We start from the raw sequence: 19,962 nt of genomic DNA, 5'->3' as shown, positions 1-19,962 counted from the left end.
TTTGGGGTTATATCAGACTAAAGGTGTATTATATATACTTCGCACTCTCAATGGTACTGGCCTGCAGGAGCTGGGCACAGTTTGACCGACAGCAGAAGCACTAGTTAAATGGGATCAATAATTGTCGTATATATATGTACTCCCATTACAATCTCCTCTGCACGACGTTTGGAAACAATGAGATTTGAAAGCAGATGCATGACTTTACTGATTCTCTCTTCACAATATCTACTACTTATCTAATTCCTCTTACTGTAATAACTCCCACTGAGGAGGGGAACACTCATTAAAGTTATTGGATGCTTTACAGCAGATGAATTAACAGCGGTATCTTACTCCTTGGACTGAGCAGTTCTTTTAAACTATGTTTTTTATTATCATTATTATCATAAATTTATATTGCGCCACAAGTGTTCCGCAGCGCCTTACAAAGTACATAAACAAATTGTAGACAAGCGACTTACAGAACAAAATTGGGCAGCACAGATAGTGTAATGGTTAGCGTTACTGCCTCACAGCACTGAGGTCATTGGTTCGATTCCCACTATGGCCCTAACTGTGCGGAGTTTGTATATTCTCCCTGTGCCTGGGTGGGTTTCCTCCGGGTACTCCGGTTTCCTCCCACACTCCAAAAAATATACTGGTAGGTTAAATGGCTCCCCACAAAAAATTGACCATAGTGTGTATGTCATAGGTAATATAGATTGTAAGCTCCACTGGGGCAGGGACAGATGTGTAAGATATTCTCTGTAAAGCGCTGCGGAATATGTGTGCGCTATATAAATAACTGGTAATAAATAAAATAAATAAATAATAAAATAACAATACAATACAGGACCAGGACATGGATAATATACATTGCTACATTAGCGACCATAACACCCATATATGCAACAGAGCATAAGCAACCAAGTGTTAGGTGCCCTAGTGGTGAGTAAAGGTGGCCATACACGGTGAGATTTAAAAGTTGGTCAGATCAGTTGTACGATTTCCCTTGGAAATTCTTCCCTTCAGATACAGGACGATTTGTATTTAAAATGCAACTGTTTCACATAAGACCATACGATTTGATCAATCACATCACACAATGTATGTCAATTCCTACACGATCAGTTGAGATCTCTCTGCAAAACCATCTGATCATACGATCCAACTAGACGACGGCGGGGACGCGCATCGGGGTCGCAGAAGACTCAAAATACAACTATTTTCAAATGATTGGTCTGTCCAACCTGTAGAAACTGCCCAAATCGTGTGATCAATCGTCCTGTGTATGACCAGCATAAGAAGTAGATGAAACTAAAGTAAGGAGAAGCACAAGAGGGTAGAGGGCCCTGCTCATAAGAGCTTACATTCTAAAAGGGATTAACATATATACCACCATATGATATAGGTCTGCTTATTTTCCCAAAAAAGTACTTTACTTTATACAATCTATATATATATATATATATATATATATAAATATATATATATATATTCGCCCTTAATGAAAACTACGGTGAGTGGATACTCTCTGGGTCTTATTGGATTATCTGATAGAATTTATTTATGACCAGGATATGTGAGGATTATCCAGATATTTCATTATCCAGTGTGACATTTGTCATATATGTTATTTGTTTGTCTATATATGGTGTTTTGTCTAAGTGTTTTACTCTGATTACATATCATATTAAACTATTATTTTTAACAGATCTAAATAAGTTTGTGCCCCCAACGAAAAGAGTTTTCTTCCCTTTCCTCCCCTTTTCTATACTGTAGAGAGTTGCTTGGTACTACACAATGCTCATCCAGGAGGCTTCTTTAGTAATGAGTATTAAAGTGTAGCCATCATCAGTGACATTCTTGAACCTTGGAAACGCGTCGAGGATACGGAGAACCCAGTGCTAGTGGCTAAGCTTATTTGTGGACTCTAATTCCTGGATTGCTGGCATTCCACGTGGTACCGCTGAACATCTGCGGAGTGCTAACTATATGACTCTAGTGGGAGACGTCCTTGGAGCTTAGTGTTGCCGTAATTGGAGGAACTTTTTTTTAATACAGACTGGATGATTTAGCTGACTCGCTGTGTACCTGTGTTTTGTGCCAAGCATCGGTCACGCTGACTGCCTGGACACCGTGAGTATTGGTGAGAGCCCAGGGCTCTTGTTAGCACATAGCGCCTTCATCTTAAGCTGCTACGTACTGCTACGAACTTGTTACCAAGAACTCCACTGTTGGATACAAAGTTATTCATGTGAACTGTGTGGAGATATACAGAGCCGTAACTAGACATTTTGGTGCCCTGTGCATGAGATAGCATTGGTGCCCCCTCCTACCTCAAGCTGCTCCTACAATACTCACTCAATAAAGTTCAGAAAATGGATTGCTTTTACCATATTAAGGAATAATCAAGCATCTGCAGCACATCACTTTTATAAGCTGATACCATTTATTAAAAAATAATTAACCCCCCACACACACACATTAGATACACACACACATATATATATATATATATATGTATACACATATATACCCCCTGCATGGGGAGATCCAGCTCTCTCTCTGGCTCTCATTAGAAGCTGAGACCTACCAAAGGCAACAGGAGGGAGGGGGCACAGAGCAAAAAGCAGATGGATAGGTTCACCCTGGGGTGTCAAGGGATGGGGCGGTCTTAATAATGGGGGGAGAAGTGGTGGCCGCATTTTTCCCAGTTAAGGAGTCAGTGACATTGGAGGGGGGGGGGGTGAGTGATATTTGAGAGGGACACTGGATTGGATTGGTAGACAGTGCAATAGGGGCACTGTGCTGGGTGGGAAGGGCACTGGGATGAATGTGGGGGCACTGTGACCGTGCTGGCTGGGGGGTTCTAGGTGGCGAGCAGTGAGATAGAGGCAGTAGGCTGTTTGGGAAGGGGAGGTGGGATCTGGGCTGGGTGGGTGGGAGACACTGGGATGGGGGTCAGTGAGATAGTGGGGGACACTGGAATAGGGGCGTATCAACTTAACATGCCACCATTTCTCATCACTCTGGGAGCATTCCCAGTCGGGATGCCGCTGTCTGTATTGTGACCATCGGCTTCTAGGCTGGATACTGACTACATCCCCATCTATACAGCTTTAACACACACTACATTTTTTATGTACATAATAAACCCATTATCTTTTTATCTTTCTGGAATTTGGAGAAGCACTCCTAAATATACTAACTTGCATTTTAAAATGACTCCTATCTTTAACTGTATTACCCGTGAAATTTACCTCTACATGCAATTGTTTAGTAAGGAAAATCTGTTTTGCATTACCAGAAAACAGATGGTTATTTTCTTAATATTTTTGGCTTACAGGTGACCCCATAGTGATATACATTTATACATTGTCTGCTCAGAAAGTGCTCAACCGCACGTTGCTCAGAATTGAATGGTCTTTTATGACTGTTCATAGTTAATATAGTCCAGCGAGATTGACTCTTGTGTTTGACCAATGTAATAAAGCGACTCATGGTAATGGCAATCGTGTTCAAGCGCGCAGCACCATTATCAGATCTGGTTACATGTATTAAAGGCTTTTTGCAGTCCGACAGCACAGCATTCCCCACTGGTTTATGTGAGGCTGTGATATGGCCAAAAGCTTAACTTTCCGGATCTTGTACCCACTAGCTAATGCCATCATTAGATGGTGTTGGCTATAGCAGCTTATTGGCTACCTTACATGTAATTCCCTGGTGGGCAACACGAAGGTTCCCTCTCCAATACTGGTACCTTGCCCATGCACAGGCTGATGGCCATGCATACACATTTCAAAGCCCAGGTCATAAACCGGAAAGTGAAATCATCACCTAGGAAAGCTGGGTATTGCAGAGCTATCCTGGCAAGAAGAAAATTAAGCATGCTGGCTGATGTCCCCGCAGGTAAGTATGCAATGATGTCCGTTAATGATCGCATTATAAATGCAATCATTAATACATCAGGGTCCAGAGGGGTCGTACTGGTGAAGTAATTAGGCTAAACGGTGCAATTTGCGTCATTTGGCCCCGCCCCTCATTGCAGACGTTCCCGAGAAAGGGGCGGGCCAAATTATACAAATTGCCCGGTTTAGCCCCGCCCCCTCCTCACGGACCCGCAAATTCCCCATTAAATCTCCCCTTCACTAGGAAGTGGGCAGGATGCGAGAGATCTTACTATACTAATGGGGGTGCAGGGGGCTAGCCCAAAAATCGGGATCCTTCTGCGAGTTACGGGAGTGTAGGCAAGCATGGTGCAGAATGTTGGCAAAAATCAACCGCATTGGTTCCTGCTCTCTCAACCACCTAAGTACTTGGCACTCAATAAACAAACCTCATCTACATAGTAAAACGACAGCAGTCATTGTATGTGATATTCATATATGCATGACTATTGGAACAATTAGGCTTGCCATATTCCCGACATCAGGAGTGCTGCACAACATTCGTCAGTCCCAATGAGCAGATGTCGTGCAGCAAATGCACTGTGTACAGTCATTGTCTGACAAACTGCATTTATAAAAACATCACCTCAATGATCTTTAAGGTAATGTATGTTTCTTATAGGAACAATAATAGTGTAGTGTGCATATAGGGAATCGTATGTTTGCAGTATTGTTTCAGCTAATCTGTCAGGTGTGTACTTAGTTTATGGATTTGTGATCAGGTCCTAAAAGCTTTGTGGTTAATGTATAGCTGTAACCTGTAATTCACAGGTTATCTTTAGTTTATTTGCGGACTGTGTAAGTAAACTACCCTATAATGTTTTCATGCATGCATGCTTGCTTTTAACAGCTTCATTATTTTTATTATTAACAGTATTTTATATAGCGCTGCTTATTCATGTTGCGCTTTACAATTGTTAATAACAGACAGACATAGAGGTAAGAGGGCCCTGCTCGCAAGCTTACAAATAGGTGTTGATACACAAGGATAGGTCCTGCATATTGCATAATATCCCAACTAGATTGTAGTAGTTCTTGGTGGGCTGTATGATCCAGTCACACAGGAATGCTGGACAAGGGTTAGGAGGATGTGAAAGTGAAGAAAGAGAAAATATGTGAGGTTATGTGTGGGCTGTAAAAAGGGATGTAGTTAGATAGGGAAGCCATGAAGGTTATGTGGGCGGTTCTGGAATCTGATAAGTTTTTCTGAAGAGGTACATTTTTCAGGGAGCGCTTGAAGGTTTGGAGACTAGCGAATGTCTTATTGTGCGTGGGAGGGCTTTATAATGAAATTGTGATTTCATTGCTGACGTAATTTTTTTTTTTTACAACCATAGGTCCTGTTTCTGAGGAGAGCGCAAAGCAAAAATAAAAAAAAAAATTACACCTGTACAAACCATGAGGGGAATTCAATTCAACGCGAATTGAATATCGTCGGGAGGGAGCTCCTGGAGCTATTCAGTTCAGTGCGCTGTTATGTTGAGAATGCTGGTTCTCACGACTTAACAAGGGTGTTGAGGCGCGAGAACTGGCATTCTCTGGCTAAAGTTAGCGCCACGCTAAGCAGTAAAACAGCTGTGCGCCCGGCACTTTTGTCGGATTTCTCCTCACAGGGGGTGCGAGAGGAAATCCTTTGCCAGCCCAAACAGCGCGGTGTATTGAATAGCTTCTGGAGCTCTCTCCCGCGGCTATTCAACATCACACTGAATTGAATCCCCCCCCCCCCCATGTTGCAAAAGAACACTTTTATTTAATTTTTTGCATGCATGCATTTTTGCTGTTGCATGTAGCTATAAATGCTGGACAGCTTTATTATTACACTGCAATTTAGAATTCAGTCTGAACACATCCCTCCCAAATCTAAATTTCTTTACACATTTTACATCCGACCCACCTGCTGTGCAACATGGTTTTATCAAGGTACACAGTTGTTTGCTCTCTTTGCTTTGCAGCCAACTCTGATACATAGTTTTTATACCTTTCAATTATTATTATTGGGTATTTTGCTCAATAAATGTGCATTATTAGAACCAGTACTGAACTGTAATTCGTGCACAAAATACTGTGGAGCTTATATATAGATTTGGGCTCTTTTTGCACCATAATATATATCACAAAGATGCTTTTGGTCCAGTTAAGAGCTGGACGAGTCTCAAGATGCCTCTAGCTTTGCAAGGGTAATTACAGGACACAATTTATACACAAGCGACAATGTAGTACTTTAATGACTTATTATATACAGACAGTCTGGACATGTCTGTACAGTGTTATTAATTAAATACTAAGTTGTATTTGCGATGTAAAATACATGTAAATACAGATGCAAATTCAGAATTGCCTGTAAGAGCTTTGATTTGTACTCTTCCCTCTAGGCAGCACATGTTTTGTCTATATTCATCCCTTAGGTTAGCTCTTAATTCTGGGGGTTTGCAGGAATTAAGAGCCTAGTGGGAGAGTGATCTGGGTCCCTTGTCTGATGAGGATTGGTGTATTGTCCTGGAAACCCCTTGGGTGGCCTCAGCATATTCCAGATTCCAGCAAATTCAGGTCTATATCCTTCAGAGTATACTAGGGAAGTTGTCTTCCAGTTCCTGACCTAAATGTGATGCTTGCTTATGGCATTTACTTTGGTCTTGCCCTATGGTCAACTCCTTCTGGACTAGTATACTGGATTCATTAAGTACTTCTGGGATACAACTATCATTGTCCTTTCAAAGGCCGTGCATTTTTGCATTAGATCTTGTCGATGCGCTGAACCTATGCAAACCTATGTTACCATTCTTCTCACATTAACTAAAGTGTGCGTTGCCAGAACCTGGATAGCTCCTCAGGCCCCTACTCTCTTCTCCTGGATATGGTTGGTCAATTCTACAGTCAGGGCTGCCATCAGAAATCATTGGACTCAGTACAATGAAACTGACAGGGCCCCTCCACATGCTAAACTCGCCCCAAAAAATAAACTGATTTGGTGGATGCAGGGGTGCAAAACGGAGCCCTGGTGCCCAGAGTGAGCTTATGCTATAATGCCACCCAACATTGCTGACATGAGACAAATGCTCCTCAAACCTTCCTTCACCAGGCATCCCACATTCCCTGTCCATGCCTCTTAGACATTCCACTGTGTCTCTACATGCCACTTAGACCACCCCACATACCACTCAGATCTCTTTATGTGCCTCTACATACCAGTCACACCATCCAAGCCACTCTGACCACCGCATATGCCTCCAATGAGACCACCACATGCCACTCTGACCTCCTGCCATGCCACAACAAATGCCACTCCTTATTCCTCCCAAGCTCCACTTACCTCCGCACATGCCACAACATATGCCACACTGGCCTCCTCCCATGCTTCCAATATTCCACAACACATGCCCCTCTTACTTCCTACCATGCCTGCACATACCCATAACCCGATCACCAATCACAATTTTGCATAAGCTATTTCTTAATAGCAAAATGTATACAGTTGACTCTCACCTCCCAGGAACTCTCCATGTACCATGTACAGTATCTGCTGGGGCTGGGCTGCTGTTGTCTGGGCTGTCAGAAGTCAGATTTGCGCTCCTCCTGCTGCAGTGCTACAGTCCACCGCTCCTTTTTTTTCCCACTGAGCCTGCACAAAGAAGTCATTTATTTTCAGGCTGGAGGGGGAACATAGCTATTGTCTGGAAGTGTGTGAGCTGTAATTGGCTAGCTCACTGTGGAGAAGAGGAGGGTAATTGTTTAATCTGATCCTCCAATAATCACAGGTCGAAGGGCGCCCGCTTATGCCAATGATCCCGGACCTGAACAGCTACTTATTCACAGTCATCTGCCTGTAAATAAGGAGCAGTTTGTAGCCATGATCATCGATACAGGCGGGCCCCCTGTCGACGGGGCCTTGCACACCAGTATTCCCTGTACCCCACTGACGGCGGCCCTGTCTACAGTGGCTGATAGGTTTATGTACAATGATCATACGGGAGGGTTGTCTTTTGACGTTTGTGATGACGTTATGTCATATTTATTTGATTTATCGCTATCTCTGCTGTCATGTAGCTGTTTGTGTGACTTTGTATTTTTCTATATTGTTTGAACTCCACAACTTTTGTGTGCTCATCTTTTTTTCTTGTTCTTTCTAATAAATGTACTTGATTACAAAAATACAGATGCAAATTAAAAGCACTAATTAGTTTCAGTTACATACAATTATTTGTGGTCTTCTCCTTTCAAAAAAAAAATAAATCAAATGGGAATTTGCTTTTGTGCTAGGGACTGATTGCACATATCAAATAAATAATGCGAACAGATTGCAGCAAGCAAACTAGTAATAGTAATGATAAAAATGGGATCAAGATGCACTTAGCCAATCAGATGCTGCAACTGACTATCAGCATCATCAGTGCCTACAGTATTTTTCACCAGAAATTAAGCACCTGCAAATTATACATCTCCTGATTAGTGCACTTGTGTCTCTATTGAGATCTGCATGAAACGTGTTTTGTATTAACATGCCTTTACTGAATTTCGCCAATGATTGCACACTACCTACTTCCCCGTACCACCTCCCTAAGTGTAAGGAGGGGTAAGTACAAAATATATCCACATCCAGGGGTTAAAGTGGGCAGGAACAGGGTGGAACTGAGTTCCATCACCTCTAATGGCAGGTGGAACTAGTTCCACCTCCACCAAGTCCCCTGCACAGAAGTCCCACTCTCTGTCTACCTAGGGAGTCTCAATTTCTTCAGAGGTTCCTCACTTCAGAGAAGCCAGCATATAGGTAAGGGAAGAAAAAAACATTAGGCATCCAAGTGACGTTGACTAGTTTGTGGGGACCCCATAAAAAATAAAAAAAAACTCAGAGACACGGCAGAAAAATAACACTGATGATATAGAACTTTTTTTTTCTTTTTAAGTGATATAACTTTGTAGTCTCAGCTGATGGCAGGAGTGCTAAAATGTATTTCACACTGTCATAGCCTCAAAATCTTCTGGGTCCAATGCAGCCCCCAGGCCCTCCACCATTCACTTTACCGTTTCCTATACACAATAATGTGTGTGTAAAGAACAGTTTTCGCACGTGTTTTGGCCTGTCAGACTAGCGTGGTGGTGGTGAAGGGGGAGTAGATGACGGGGGAGATGAGTTCCACCACCTCTCCAGGACCACTTTAAGCCTGTCCACATCTACTGAATATATGTAGGAATTTTTTTGTGCTCATATGCAGTGAAAAACAGCACAATGGTCCGTATTGCTGCGAAAAGTCTGAATCGGCGATAAATTATTTGCGATGACGTCATTTTCGCATGTTTCAATTATCCCCATATTCAATTACAAAGACTTTTCGCTGGTTCGAAAAGTCTTTGTAAAAAAACCGGGGATGTTTTCACCATGTTTTACATGGCGAAAAAAAGTGCAGAATTGGGGTTTAGGGGTGCAGGCTATTTTTTTTAAGCCTGCACCCCTGGGAATTGCCCCTAAAATTTAAATGTGTAAAAAAAAACAAGTTTTTAACTACCGAAATAAATTAAGGGGGGTACCTAATTATGCGGCAGGTGTATTCTTCATTGCAGGTGGTTGCGGCAGGTGTATTTTTGAAGAATTTTTAACAGTAACTTTAGGGACTTAAAAAAATGCTTGTAACCATTTTCATGTACCCCAAATTTGAGGGGACAAGTTATTTTAACGAAAAAAAAAACCTAAGTACTATTCTTCACCACTTCTTCATTGCCGCAAAAAAGCACCTGCCGCGGCTATTAGAAACCCGACTTCTTTCAGCAGGCAAAAATGGGGGTACCCATAGTGATCCCCCATGTCTGGACATCTTTAGGGGGGTCCCAAGCACATTTCCAGAAAATTCACATTTTTTTTTCATAGATCCAAATTTGCCGGGTCCCGTTTTCGCTCCTTTTAAATTGAATACGGGGATAAGCGGGCACGCGCCCGATACTTTATCCCCACTCTAACTTCCGATGTGGAGTGAAAAGTCCAGGATGCACTTTTCACTCCCTAATTGAATACGGGCCTATATGTGCAAATAAAAATAGACTTTAGTCTAACTGTACACCAGCCACTGTATGCGGACAATAAGGGGGAGATTCAATAAGCTGCAAGTCAAACAAAAATTGCTTAACACAAGTTAAAAACCAGCTTCCATGACTTTTGTTGTTCAGTTATAAATCTGTGTTAAATTAACACAGTTCTCAATTGGAGTTAAACAGATTTTAGCTCCTGACAATGTGAAAAGTATGGAGAAATCCTTATTTTAATATAAAAATGCTGCGAGACAGTGCAGTACCCCTGAGACACCCCTCCCAGTGAATAACAGTGTATTTAGAAGTTTTTAAATAGGAATATCTGACCTATAAGGACATGTCATTTTACAGGTATTTTTTTCTAAAAAGCAGAAAAATGGGTTAAATAATGTATGACGTATTCTGAGGTGTTGTATTGCTGGCAAAGGGTTTTTTGAACTTGCAGATGGTAGTTACAAGAGTTTTTCTACTTCAGGGTCCATAGGGTATCCACAGGATACCTTGGGGTATAGGTGTGACATCAGTCATCGGGCACCATAGAGTTAAGCTTTTCAGCCTCCCAGGATGCACTAGGATCCCCCTCCTATACCCCGCCCCCGAGCCAAGGCACCTCAGTTTAGTTTGGTGCCCGGCCGGAGTCGGGTGCACCTGTTGGAGTGGGGGCTAGAAGAGCCCCTGAAGCTTTTTTCTTCATGCAGCTGTGGCTGCACATCTGGATGAACAGCATGGACAGTCAGTCCTGACGTCCATGCTGTCTTCCCTACACCCCCGCCGGTACCAGAACGCCGGTACCGATCCGGGGATGCTGGTGAGCATCTGGGGTCACAGCTAGCGGTGACCCCAGATGTTCCGGACCATGGCCGGATTCAAGGGGGACAGCAGGTAAGAAGCGGGGTCCCGCAGTGGGTCCCCGCTGTCACATGGTCCAGAGTCCCCAGGCAGGGGGCTCCCTGGGGACTGGCTGCAGCGTGGAGCCAGGTACTGAACCTGCGCTTCCACTACCCCCTGGGACAGCGGACCGCAGCAGAGGTGTAGCGCTGCAGCATCCCGGGGTTAAATGCATGCCAGGGGAGCGTGCCTTCCCTGTCTCACAGCCGACGCCTCCCCCGCTGCACACAGCCCTCTCTGCACACTGCCAACTGGTCCTGTAGCAGCGCTCCTTCCCCAGGCCAGCCTCCTCTCTGCTCCCCGGCGGCCATCTTTCCAACGCATGGTGAACGCTGCTGGAAGCGCTGGACGGAAGCATCGTGGTCTGGGTCCCCCCGCATACCTCTCCTACGATTTGGGTCAGGTCTGTGTATGCTGCGCTGTGTCCTACCAGGCCCTGTGTCTGCGTAGTTGAGTGATCAGCGCTGTTAGTGCAGGAATTGATTTTTCTTTGCATTGTATGTGACTGTGCTAGCGCTGCTGCCTGTAACTTTTCTTCTAACTGTCAGCTTTATTACTGTCCCTGTCCTTTCTGCTAAGCCCTTGCGGTGCGGTGCTGCAGGGTGGTCTCTCGCCTATTTAATATATAATTGGTGAGAGGGGTCACATACTTGGTGCCATCATGTCTGAAAGTGATTTTCCTCTCCGACTACAGTGTGCTACGTGTAAAGTACCGTTAGCGGAGGGGGAGGGTAGCGCGGAGGGCCTCTGCCGGCAGTGTTTGTCTATGGCGCGGCCTATTACGGTTACAGCACCGGTACAGGAGCCGCCCTGTGCTTGTTTCGCTCAGGCGCTTACAACCCTAGTGGGCCAGTTAGCACCGCAGCCCGCGTTTACGCAGATGGGTTTGTCCCAGCAGTCAGTGGTGTCGTCACCCATGCAGGGTTTCCCACGACAATTGGTGGTACCCCACAGTCTCCCTAATTCCCCGCTCCCGGTTTCTCAGGAGCCGGCGTGGGTTAACTCCCTGACTAGTTCGGTACAGCACTTGTCGGATGTGTTGCAAGGGGAGTCTGTGATGCGGCCACATAAACGGCCGGTGGCGTCTCTGTCGGCTCCTTATGAGGATGATGAGGGGACGTCTGATGATGGGGAGATTCTGGATCCTTACGATCAGGAACCTCTCCATACTAAGGACGCTGACGCTAAGTCCAAGGTATATATTCCTGGACTTATTCGGGCAGTCCGCACAGCCTTGGTGATCGAGGACGAAGTTCCCCCAGCGGCTAAATCAAAGTATGCCTTTTTTAAAGATGTGAAGGGCGATGCCACAGTCTTTCCTCTTTCGGGGTCAGTTAGTGGACCATTTAGAGGAGGCGTGGAAACAGCCTGGCAAAAGATACCAGCCGCAGAGGCGCCTGGCAGTGGCTTATCCGTTCGCGGATAATTATTTTGCAAAGTGGGAATCCCCTCCACAGGTGGATTCTCACGTGACCCGTCTTGTCCGTAGTGCCACATTGCCGATGCCATCCATGTCCTCCCTTAAGGATGCTACGGACCGCAAGGTGGAGATCTACCTGAAGTCCGCTTATTCCCTTGCGGGGGGGGCAGCACGGCCGGCTATGGCCATTTGCTGGGTTGCCAGAGCGATGGAGCGCTGGGCGGATTCATTAGAGGCGTCTTTTGATACCGACTGTCCGGCCACTTATATCAATGAGGCGGCCTTAGACATTAGTACTCTGGTGTCTAGAATTTCTTCAGCAATGGTAGCTGCTCGTCGCACCTTGTGGCTGCGATCCTGGAAGGCGGACGCCGATTCCAAAAAGGGTTTGGAGGCGTTGCCATTTACTGGAGAATTTCATCTGTCTCGGATACCTGCCTTCCTACAAGCGGGACTAGATCATGGGCTTCGCCTTGCTTCTTTGAAGGTACAGGTTTCGGCCCTGTCTGTCTGGTTTCACCGTAGGATTGCTACAATTCCGGATGTGCGCACCTTTATGCAAGGTGTTCTCCGCATTCAGCCGCCCTTTGTTCCATCTGTGGCGCCTTGGGATTTGGCTGTGGTCCTGAGGGCTATCCAGGGACCGCCGTTTGAACCACTGGGCTCAGTGGATCTTAAATGGCTAACAGCTAAGACTGTTTTCCTTCTGGCTATTGCTTCGGCCAGACGTGTTTCTGATTTAGGGGCTCTTTCTTGTAAACCCCCTTTCTTGGTTTTTCATGGGAACAGGGCAGTGCTCCGCACTCGGCCAGAGTTTCTTCCCAAAGTTGTTTCCCAGTTTCATGTTAACGAGGAAATCGTTGTTCCGGCCTTTAACTCACCTGGTCTGTCAGTGGGTGAGGCCTCTTAGGATGTCGTGCGGGCCTTAAGGGCTTATGTTGACCGCACTTCTTCGTTTAGGACGCCTTGTTTGTCCTCTATGGCTTCCGTAAAAAGGGTTGGCCTGCTTCAAAGCAAACTTTGGCAGCCTGGATCCGTATGGCTATTTCTGAAGCTTATCTTCATGAAGGTCTGCCGGTTCCTCCTTCTGTGAAGGCTCATTCCACTAGGTCTGTGGGTCCTTCGTGGGCAGCTCGACGTGGTGCCTCTGCAGTCCAGATCTGCAAGGCTGCTACGTGGTCCTCTGTCCATACCTTCGTGAGGTATTACAGGTTTGACACCTTCGCCTCTCAGGATGCTTCCTTCGGGCGGCGGATTCTCCTTTCTGCACAGGAGCGTCCCCACCCTTAAAGGATACTGCTTTGGGACATCCCCAAGGTATCCTGTGGATACCCTATGGACCCTGAAGTAGAAAATATGAGATATGGTAAGAACTTACCCTTGTTATCTCTATTTCTACGAAGTCCATAGGGTTCCACAGGACTCCCGCCCTGTCGCACCTGTGCTGCAGATGGGCTTTGCTCTGGTCACCGGTTTTTCCGTCTCCCTCTGGTGAGAATGTGATTCTTGTGTGTGTCCAGATCTTTTTTCTCTCTCTTCCTTCTCCTCCTCCGGCCTATGGCTTGGTAACTAACTGAGGTGCCTTGGCTCGGGGGCGGGGTATAGGAGGGGGACCCTAGTGCATCCTGGGAGGCTGAAAAGCTTAACTCTATGGTGCCCGATGACTGACGTCACACCTATACCCCAAGGTATCTTGTGGAACCCTATGGACTTCGTAGAAATAGAGATAACAAGGGTAAGTTCTTACCATATCTCATATTTTTGGGGTTTTTTTGCAATTTCTTACAAACTTAACACTTAAATTTCAATATAGACACATTTTATTTGTACCCCAAAAATACTCTAATCCACTTTTATTTGCTGAAATACACTAGCTGGTTGCAATTTTTCTATCATTTATAAATATTACAGAAATCAAGCATTTGCCACCATTTAATTGCCTGCAATACATGGCCACTACTCGCCTCCTAAACTGTCCTGCTATCTTATTTGCTGCTTTTTTGCAATTCAGGATGATTTTCCCACTCTTTTATGTACTTCACATAGGTTGCACATTGAAGAATTAACGTGCAACATTCACGACATACCCATTTGGCATTGAATTGCGCAAGTATTGGGAGTGTACTTCATGAAAATATCCTGCAAAATGCACGTAATGTTAAGCTGCAATGACAGGGCACGGAGCCTGTGGCTAAATTGATTTGGCCTCGTAGGTATATTTACTAAAGTGCGGGTGTTTAAAAGTGGAAATGTTGCAAATAGCAACCAATCAGATTCTAGCTATTCTCTTCTATAAGTTGCTAGATAAGTGTTAAGTAGAATCTGATTGGTTGCTATGGGCAACATCTCCACTGCTAAAAACCTGCACATTAGTAAATATACCCCTTCGTGTCTGTACTGAAACTCATCACTGATTTATTACTGATCTAACCCATATTTGGCTTTTTTAAAAAAAGCATTTCGGGGAGATTGTGAAAGCAACACCTATGAGCGTGCATTAAAGTGAACGTATATTGCTACCACGGAGAAGTGTGTCAGAAAATTGACTAACATCCAAAAGTAAACAAGCCCAAAAGCAGTTAGTAAGATCTATTTGTTCATGAAAACACACTAAAGGTGCGTACACACGGTACAATTAAAATGGCCGATATGAACGATAACGATATCGTTCATATCGTGCATTTTTCGGTGGCCAACGACCTGCGATGCGATGGCACGCATGAACGATAATGATATCGCCCGTGCATGCAGGCAAACCTGGTCGATATCGCGGGTCACTATAGTTGTTGGTGAGTTAGTGGTGTGTTGGATGATCGATATCGATCATCCAACACACCAGGAGGGTGCAGGACGATCAGATAGCGATATCATTATTGCTGTCTGTTTGCTCCGTGTGTATGCGCCATAATACTTTTCAGAAAATGCATGTATAGGCATAGGGATCATTGTGCCTCAGAACCAATGCAGGGAAATGATACTAATGATCCCATTTGAAAATATATATAGCTCTGGGGTTTTTTTTTATATAACAGCTTCATAATGGGGGTAATGTGCAATCAGGGAGATTGGTAGACTCTTCAGGGAGTCAGGGAGATTGCTACTATTTCAGGAAGTCTCCCTGACAATGAGGGAGAGTTGGCATGTATGATCTAACTATGCTATTTTTTTTTATTTAGCAAAAGCAGATGAAGCATTAAGAGCAAAGGAGAAAAGTGAAGAGGGATGCCCAGAAAGCGTAAAGAAGACGGTAAGTGTTTATGGGTACACTCATAGTGTATTTATATGTATTTATTTAATAATTTAAAAGCCATTAGATATAACCAAAGCAATCAATTTTCACCCTATAAGCCAACCAATACAGGTGCTCCAGAACCCTTAGGAAAACAAGTGGTGTGCCTGAGAGCAGAAACTGTGGTGCCCAAAAACAGTGCTGATCTAAGAATGACAGCCAGTAAAGGTGATAGCAGGACAGATGGAGGAGTCTTGTACTTCAGCAGCTACGTGGAGTTAATGCAGCAGCTGCTAGGACCCGGTCATCCAATCCAGCTTCCTCATTAACTCAAATATTTTGATATCCATAAAGGACTAAAATACCCTATACCAGCGGTTTCCCAAACTTTTTTGAATCAAGGCGCCCTAGAGTATCAGTATTGTTTTCACACGGCACACCTAAACCAATAATTTGTTATTGAGAACTGTAAAAAAAACTTAGTATGTAGTAAAGTGGAGTAAATTTTGCTGACCTGTCATCCTTAGGTTCAGTTATGTAGTAGGTGACAGGTTTGTGCTTCTGTTTTTTCACATATTTTACATCTACATTACATTGACCATTAAAAAATATGATTTGGTGCTGGACAACCAACCTGAGGCACCCCTGCAAGTGTTCCGATGCACTCCAGGGTGCCGTGGCGCACAATTTGGGAACCACTGCTCTATACCTTTTACCTGAACGAACTTACTCTTCTTGCCTGCCTTGCCAAAAGGGTGGCCATGCCATGATTCTCGGGCAGTAAGGCAGCGGGGTTTCAGGGTAGGAATCCCTGTAACAAATAATCTCCATGTTCCAAATGGTATACACTTCCTTTACCAAACAAAGTCAAGTAGAATATTAATGTTTGCATTGTAATTATTTTTCTAATTGAATACATTTTAATTGCATTTAGTGTCATTTGTTACACAGATTTAATACAACATCAAAATCCTCATCTTCATATAACAAATATTCTGTGAGCTCAATTTCACATTAATAATTGACTGAGGGATTCTCAGACTGACTGCAATGTAGTCAATGTCTTTGTAGGTCTGTCTACTTCCAAGCTTTTATTTATCTCTGCTTTTGAGTTATTATTCATAGTAAAAAAAAATTGCTTGTAATCATCTTTAGAGGTTTTCATATATTGGAGTTTAAATATTTTTTTCATTGATCATTTAAAAAAAAAATATATATAACTTTTTCGTTGTGATGAAGATCATTTAAATAATGTATGCAAAACTGTTCTCACTTCAAACTACACTGGGCACTCATTTCATCTAAAGAATATCTTTTTTTTTTTCTCTTATGTTAATTTGCTAATTATGTTAGCCAGATATCTGGCTTAATGTATGATAAACAAATGAATTGCAGATGTAGCGATGATTAATAGTGATAAGACTGCAATGAAGTTTTCTCTTTGTTGGATTGTTTTTACATGGTGTGTTTCAGTCGTTCTGTAGGTCAATAAGTTTTATTCTGGGGGAACCAAAACTTAAAACGTGTCTTTATAGTTTTTAATATTGACAATTATTCGTAGGGGTTGGGTACGGGATGCCGGCGCTTGGGATCCCGGCGGTCAGAGTCCTGACACCAGCATCTCGACAGGGTTGGGAAACCGCCACTTGTTCATAAGTATCCTACCCCTAACCCTCCCTCCCCGCACCCTAAACCTAACCTCCCCCACTAGTGCCTAAACCTAACCCTCCACCACCTAATGCCTAATCCTCCCCCTAGTGCAGGGGTAGGGAACATCCGACCCGCAGGCCGTATAAGGCCCGCAAAATCATTTGGTCTGGCCATGCCAAGGCAACCGTAGGCGGAACGCGAAAATCAATAAATCTAGTAGCTTTTTTCTGCTAGCCTCATCTTGCTAGCAGGTTGCCTAGAATGGCACCTTGCAACCAGAATCTATGCAGCAGTACCGCCTGGAGCGTCCTTAGGACGCTGGAGACGGTCACACCGCTGCCGTTACAGCTCCCAGGAGCATCCTCAGCACGCTCCAGTTGCTGTAATCCAGGCGATTGTGGCCCCACCCCTCCACGTGATATCACGCGGAGGGAGCGTGGCCTGCACTGGGTCCACAAATGATTTTATAAATACTCACATGGCACTTGGCACAAAAAAGGTTCCCTGCCCTAGTGCCTAACCCCCACCCCTATTCCTAATACTTACCGTCGGGATGCCAGCGCCGGGAATCTGGCTGGTGTCGGGATTCCGGTGTTGGCATTCTGAGCGCCAGCATCCCGACAACTGGGGTTTCAACTACCACCCATTCACAGCATTGTTCCAGACCTGTATTGATTATGTAGGGATTATTTTTTTTTTTTCTTCCAATAACTGTGTTATAATGCCCGTTTTCACCATAAAACTAACAGATGGATAAGCAATCATATATTTTATATAACTGCTATATTTGGAAACCTTGTTCTGTAAGTTGGTGCACTGTCACAATTTAAAATGTCCAACAGTAAAAAAAATTTACTAATTTTACTTATTTACAGAATCTATATTAATTTAATATAAAGAAATGTATTTCAATATATTTTCTATATACTGTATATAGTGTTGCCTGTCATCCCTAAGCCCATGTATAGCCGCGTTCCATTTCCTCATGTCAGTTGTGTATGTTTTGCACAGAAGTAAAGAGTTATAGTACATGTATCATAAAGACGAACATTTATCATCCAAAAATATGGGCACTATGCAGATACAATTTTAACTTGTAGCTGCAACCCCTTTAAAACAATCATCAGGGCTGCTTCCCGATGGAATCACTATAAGTTTACCAGTTGCATCCACACAATGGAGACCAACATTTTGTGCTTTGTGTCACATACCTCAGTAAAGCCCCTGTATCCTCATTAATATGACTGCTTCCATTTTGTTTAGGCAACAGGGCACTTAAAGTGTACCATGATCATCAACAATTCAAGGCACAAAATAACTAAGGCATCGCCAACCTTCAGATTTACCATCTAAACCTTCCCTTTGTGTTCTTTTTTTTTTTTTTCTTTCTCGTTTAAGACCTAATCTTTTGTATTTCATAAAAGTGTTAGCATTAACTCAATACTTCTCTGTGGCAGGCTGTCATTGCTGGTTTATCTTGAGAAACTCCACTCCCTGTTCCCTCGGAAGATTATTTGATTGTGAATCTTTTATTTCTTAGTATTTTTATTGTTCTGTTCAGTGAAATGATTTGCACCTGTCACATTACAGAAATGGCCATGAGCCTTTTATTATTGGCTATTTTTATTATACCGAACATTAAATATTACAGCTCAGAACCAGTTAATTAAATTTATACAAATACATGCTCTTCCATGTGTACATAGAAAACAAGCATATTTTAATCAACCTAATACTATTTTTGTTTTCTTTACCTTAAAGAACTAAGTGCAATTTGCTTTATTTTGAACAGTATTGTCAGATTAGTTGTCAAACATTTTTTTGCTTTAAAAGTTGTTAATACAGTTTTGAGAGGGAATATCCCTAAGCAAAGAAACTCTATTATTCAAAGCATCCATTGTTCTGTGAGCAACATGCTACCTGTCTGGTTCAGCTAGAGCAAGGAGTGTGAGTCACTGATCTATATACTTTGTGTTGCCCGATGAGTCTCTTTATATATAGGGACACAAAGGCGGATTGGAATGGAATATCAGCCCAGGAAAATTCTGGAGGCAGCCCACATGGGGGCATGTCTGTAGAAGGGGCGGGATATGCACTCCTCATAGAACCTGGTTGTGAGTCAGAGGCAGTCGCAGCTTTTCTTACGTCTTTTGCTGCATCTGCAACTTTATGCTAATGCCGCTACAAAGCTCTTCCCTGATCTGTGCGTCTGAATGTGCATTGAGTCACCTAGGAAGTATATTTACTAAAGTGTAGGTTTTTAGATGTGGAGATGTTGCCCATAGCAACCAATCAGGTTCTAGCTATTCGTTTCCAGAAGTTGCTAGATCAATGTTAAGTAGAATCTGGTTGCTATGGGCAACATCTCCAATTCTAAAAACCCGCACTCTAGTAAATACACCCCCTGCTGTCAGTGTCTACAGACACTGCAATCATGCTTTCTGCGCCTTTAGACACCATCGGTCACACCTTTGAAATTTGCACCAGCCCTATGCTAGATTCAGATCATACTTCTGAGTAAAGGGGCCTATCCATTACACGACTTTGTGAACAATCCGACCAAATCCAGGAGGTTTTGGTCGGATCGTGTAAAAAATCGTGTAATGGATAAACTACAAACGTCCTGCGCCGTTCACTCCCGTGAACAACTGTCGGAGTCTTTTGTCGATCAAACATGCTGGTCAATTTCTGTATATTGCTGAACAACTTTAGAAAATTGTTCAGTGGATATGCAGTGAACGACTTTTGCATGAAAGACTTTTTTGTTGGTTTGGTCTCTGGTCTTTCACAAAAAAAAATCTTCTAATGGATAGGCCCCTTTAGAC

The 19,962-nt window shown here is 43.6% G+C and overlaps 1 protein-coding gene across 1 annotated transcript in view; it reads left to right on the top strand.

Annotated features, from left to right (window-relative positions):
• The window catches only part of RSRC1 (arginine and serine rich coiled-coil 1), a 368,121-nt gene that overhangs the window by 273,385 nt on the left and 74,774 nt on the right, over nt 1-19,962 (top strand). Inside the window, 2 exon segments of the mRNA XM_088447633.1 lie at nt 15,435-15,484; nt 15,487-15,505. Coding sequence (XP_088303759.1) covers nt 15,435-15,484; nt 15,487-15,505 — 69 coding nt within the window.

Source organism: Taudactylus pleione, unplaced genomic scaffold, assembly GCF_031769625.1.
Source record: "Taudactylus pleione unplaced genomic scaffold, aTauple2 ptg000436l, whole genome shotgun sequence".
NCBI lineage: Eukaryota > Metazoa > Chordata > Amphibia > Anura > Myobatrachidae > Taudactylus > Taudactylus pleione.
Note: the sequence above shows the minus strand (reverse complement) of the source record. Positions and strands in the feature narration are given on the sequence as shown.